The 5,164-nt window shown below is 39.4% G+C and overlaps 1 protein-coding gene across 2 annotated transcripts in view; it reads left to right on the top strand.

Moving 5' to 3' along the window:
- The first annotated feature begins 2,967 nt into the window (after positions 1–2,967).
- The window catches only part of LOC124864743 (guanine nucleotide-binding protein G(o) subunit alpha-like), a 13,777-nt gene continuing 11,580 nt past the window's right edge, over positions 2,968–5,164 (top strand). For both annotated transcript variants that reach the window (XM_047359636.1, XM_047359637.1), the window contains exons 1-4: positions 2,968–3,054; positions 3,381–3,516; positions 3,597–3,688; positions 3,793–3,885. In XM_047359636.1, coding sequence (XP_047215592.1) covers positions 3,016–3,054; positions 3,381–3,516; positions 3,597–3,688; positions 3,793–3,885 — 360 coding nt within the window. In that variant the 5' untranslated portion in view covers positions 2,968–3,015. The remainder of the gene's footprint in view (positions 3,055–3,380; positions 3,517–3,596; positions 3,689–3,792; positions 3,886–5,164) is intronic.

Raw genomic sequence — 5,164 nt, 5'->3', positions numbered from 1 at the left:
TTACATTTTGCTTCCTTTCTCATCAGTATTCAAATTCAATTCAATTGCAAAATACTTTATTAATCACAAAGGGAAATTAAATGTTGTTGTAGCTCATATATGAAGGTTTCCTCAAAGAGCCGTTGTAGATTGCTGATGGCTGTGGGCAGGAAATGATCTCCTGTAGCGCTCCGTCTTACAGCAGATCTGAGAAGCCTCTGACTGAAGACACTCTGTTGTTGTAGGACAGTCTCATGAAGAAGATGCTCAGGGTTCTTCATAATGTTCTTCATTTTATGAAGAATCCGTCTTTCCACAATGATCTCCAGAGGTTCCAGAGGAGTCCCCAGAACAGAGCCAGCCTTCTTTATCAGCTTGTTGAGCTTTTTTAAGTCCCTGGCTCTGATGCTGCTTCCCCAGCAGATGATGGTAGAAGAGATCACACTATCCACAACAGACTTATAGAAGATATGCAGCATCTTGCTGCAAACACCAAAGGACCTAAGCTTCCTCAAGAAGTACAGTCTGCTCTGTCCCTTCTTGTAGATGGCTTCACAGTTGCATCTCCACTCTAGTCGGTTGTCCAGGTGAACACCGAGGTATTTATACTCCTCCACTTCTCTCCCATGATAGAATAGTTTTTGACTTATTCCTGTTTCTCTTAAAATCTACAATCATCTCCTTTGTTTTAGTCACGTTCAAAATAAGATGATTGTTTCCACACCATGCCACAAAGCGGTCCACCACCTTCCTGTACTCTGCTTCTTGTCCATCTCTGATCCACCCCACGACTGCAGAATCATCCGAGTATCTCTGCAGATGACAGGAGTCTGTCTTGTACTGGACGTCTGAGGTGTACAGAGTGAAAAGGAATGGTGAGAGTACAGTTCCCTGTGGTGCTCCTGTGCTGCTGACTACCTGGTTAGACTCACAACCCTCCAGTCTCACAAACTGTGGTCTGTTGTCAGGTAGTCTTTAATCCGGGAGATTGTTGAGGCCTCCACCTGAGTCTTCTGGAGTTTCTGACAAAGCAAATCAGGTTGGATTGTATTAAATGCACTGGAGAAATCAAAGAACATGATCCTCACAGTGCTGCTGGCTTTGTCAGATGACAGTGGGTTTGTTGAAGCAGGTGTATGACGGCATCTTCAACTCCAACTCCACAGCGATAAGCAAACTGAAGGGGGTCTTGATGGTTTACTGTTTGCTTACTCAGGTGGGCCAACAGGAGTCTCTCTAGGACCTTCATGATGTGAGATGTCGGCAACAGTCTATAGTCATTGAAGGACTGATGGGTGAGTTTTCTGTGGTACCCGGAAACAAGACAGGAGGTCTTCCACAACACTGGAACCTTCTTTCTGGGCCAGGCTAAGGTGAAGAGGTGCTAGCAGAATCCACAGAGCTGCTCTGCACAGGCCTTCAGGACTCTAGGGCTGACATGATCCTGGACCGCAGCCTTATTCCTATTCAGTCTCTCCAGTTGTCTCTTTCACCTGACTTCTTGAGACCACGGGTGGAAGGGGGAAGCAAAGGAAGCAGGAAGCATCAGCATCTTCTGATATGGTTGATTGGCAAACATGTAGAAGGGTCTAGGGCTGAGGTGGAAGATAAAAAATGTGAGGTGTTACTGGACAGCTGTGGGTCCTGTGGGTCAAAGGAAGATGGAATGTCTGTTTGGCTGTGGAGCAGGAGAGGAGATGCGAGCTGGTTTTTGAACTGAACCTATTAATAATATAATATATTATATATATATATATTATATTATTATATATAATATATTATAATAGTATAATTAAATCCGCATTATATTTGTATGAACTAATATGTAATGTAGATTTGGATAGATTTAGATTTAGACATTATTAGCTTCAGAAGTCACCTAATAAGTAAATAAATCTCTGTATTAAAACAAGCTTTCTGTGAAGGCCTCCGACGTTTGTTAGAAAACATTAAAACCAGTGAACACAGCAGACAGGTCCGGGATCAAGATGTTTATTTCCCTTTATGGGAAAGTGGTTAGACGAAAGCCATTTTTAAAAAGAAAGCCATAAGTCCCACTTGCAGTTCGCCACAAAACAGACACTGCACATCACTCTGCTCAGACCATCCAAATCCAGTATTTTGTCATATTTTACATTAGAACGCAATTTACCAGAAAAATAAGCTACACTCTCATCTATTCAGGAAGCCAACAGAGCGAGCATTAATTGTTTTATATCAGTAATAAAAAAAGTATAAATAAACACGATGTGTTGGGAAACAGAGTGGCTGACTCATGTCCGTCAGGTTAAAGTGAACATGACACAAGTTGGAAAAGACATGGATTCTTTCGGCGAACAACCACGAAATCTGGTGCAAAAAAACAAACCTCACAAGACCAGGTTCAATTTGTATTTATTAATTTCTTTTTCTAGGAGCTGTTGATTAAAAATAAGTAAACACATTGACATGAATACGTTTCGTCGTTTTACCGACAATCGATCAGCAAAGCTGTGAAGACGGTCGGATCCGCCTCTCTGGCTGCAGTGCGCGCTCCCGACACAGGGGGGAACAGAATATTTCGGGGGAACAGAATTTCGTACAACAGAAAGAAATCTGAGCAAAATTGTCAGTCTTTAGACATGCAACTGTGAAGACGGTGGTACAATGTATTGACTTAATGGCTGAATACAAAGCAAGTCTCACCTTTCATGTTTTTATGTGTGACGAAAATTGATGTTTTTTGTGTCTTTTTATAGATGGGGAGTTATAGGTTAAAAGCAAAATTTTCAATATGGTAAATTGTCATAGTAAATAATGATGGCTGCGTTAAACGTCTGACACGTGAACGTAATAAGCTGGTAAAACAAAGTTTTAATATTATTTTGTAGGGACTCTCTTTTTCCGGTGTCATGGGCTTTTATTTTGACAGAATGCGATGCGAGCGTGTTTTTAATTAGCAAATTACCGCCTCGGTTTTCTGCTTGCTTGACTCCAAGAACAGTATCACAAAAATAACAACAAATCTGCAAGGAAACGAAGAGCAACAACAAGGAGATGTTTTGCTGTTTAAAAAGGCTCCGTCTGTCTCTGAAGGTACGCAGCAAAATGTGTTTATTAAATTACTTCAGAACGTTTTGTCTAAAGTTTGAAACCAGGAAATTATTTTAGCTTTCCCAAACACTTCCCTACATGCTGAACCACTTGTAGTTACTCACAGACGTATTTTATTTAAAAAAACCAGTTTTAAAATGCCATTTTTAATTTGTATTTTTCTATTCAGCTAAGCACTAATGAAGTACTGATTGGCAACATTTCTGTGGAGACTATTTTTAATTGTTTTGCTACTGATGCACAAATATGCCATTTTTAGGTTACTTAAAACATCAGTTACTTAAATGAAATGTTGATGTTTCCCTTAGATCTGCATGGGAATGTGCTTCCAGAAGGATATATCAAAGGAGAGTAAGAAAGCCAAAATAAAGAGCTGTGTAATCGAACAGGACCTTTGTGAACATGCCAGGGCTGAAAGGGATGTAATCAAAATCCTCATGCTTGGTGTGTTTATGTTGCATCCTTTAGTTGCTCTCAAATACTTGTTATTGGTCCTGAAATTATCTATTCGGTGTGCATGGCAGGAGTTGCAGAGAGTGGAAAGAGCACAATAATCAGACAGATCAAGATAATACACAGCTTTGGCTTCTCCAAACAGGAACTCCTCAGTTTCAAGGTAGCAAACACTCAAAACAATACCTAACCTTACAACTCTATACTAGTCGTTTCTGTAGCAGCACATTAGAATAAAGATACATTAAATGAACAATGTTTTCAAAGCCTGCAGTGTTGGATAACCTTCTGACCTCTATGAAGATTGTTCTGCAAGGAATGGGCAAGCTGCAGATAAACCTTGCAAACAAGAAGAACAAGGTGAGCTACAGAAGCCTTGGTACTCATTTTTCTGCTTTGCTTTGAATGTGCCTCCTATTTTTTACACTAGATGTCCCTCTCCATCTGTGTAATGTAAATCGTAAAATCAAGTCTTAAATCAACAAGACTGATAAGTCAGTCTTGTTGATTTAAGACTTGATTTTACGATTTATTAAATAAGAGAAAATAAGCATGTGCATGCATGATGTACTGTAAGGGCCAATTTGCCACATTTAATTTTGTTCTTATTTTCAGTGAGACATCCAACTGTTAGTCATTCTTCTGTACCAAACAAAAATAATTAGGACTAGATTAGATTTTAGATATCATTGGGAAATCTGTTTATCTCCTAACAGATCTACATCTCAATAAACTAGGATATCTTCATAAAATAATTAATTTAGTAATTTAGTTAAAAACTCACAAGATTTGTTACAGACAGCGGTAACTTTTAAGGGTTTATTTCTGGTAACCTTGATGATCTTGGTTTACAATTAATGAAAACCCAAAATTCTGTTTCTAAGGCAATTGGAAGAAAGCTCAAGGACCAACTACAAAGGTGGTTTCAATACAGAAACGTCAGTCTACTAAAAAGTATGTTCACAAGATGTACAGTAGATGCACACAATACATGGTCAAGGGTTCTTCTGCATGAACTACTGCATCAATAAAGCATGGAAGGGATGAGATGAGCCTGTGGCTCTGCTGAGGTGTAAAGCAAGCCCAGCTTGCAAAAATGGTGCCCTTAGTTTGTCTGCATTGTTGAGTGTGGTATCTTTCATCGTCCCCTCAACAATGCCAAATAGTCTCCCCAATCCAGATAATTTTCTCTTTGGCCCAGGGTAAGCACCTCTGACATTTTCTCTGTTTGAAGAGTGGCTAAACATGAGGAATGTGAACGTTGTACAACAGATCCTGGATACATTTGTGTGTGTTTGTTGTTTAAGCACTGATGCCAGCCACATGTCTTGGTAATCTATACCAAACACTTCAATGGGGTCAGCTTTTCAAAATACTTTTCAGATTTGGTTATTCCACATGCTTATTATTTTATCCACACTTTTCCCTTCCACTAAACTTTCCAATAAAAGGCTTGGATACAGCGCTCATGTGAATTATCGGCTTCTTTAGCAAAGAACATTTTTGGCTTCCCTCATGAGTAGGGTCTCATTGACTGTGGCTGGACAATTGTCAGGTCAGCTGTCTTTTCCATGATTGTGTAGACTATAACACAACATCCTTGTATTAAAAATAATTTTTTATTGATCTAGTGTAATAT

Source organism: Girardinichthys multiradiatus, chromosome Y (genome assembly GCF_021462225.1).
Source record: "Girardinichthys multiradiatus isolate DD_20200921_A chromosome Y, DD_fGirMul_XY1, whole genome shotgun sequence".
NCBI classification, from domain to species: domain Eukaryota; kingdom Metazoa; phylum Chordata; class Actinopteri; order Cyprinodontiformes; family Goodeidae; genus Girardinichthys; species Girardinichthys multiradiatus.
The sequence above is the reverse complement of the archived record's forward strand: the minus strand, read 5'-3'. Positions and strand labels throughout refer to the sequence as shown.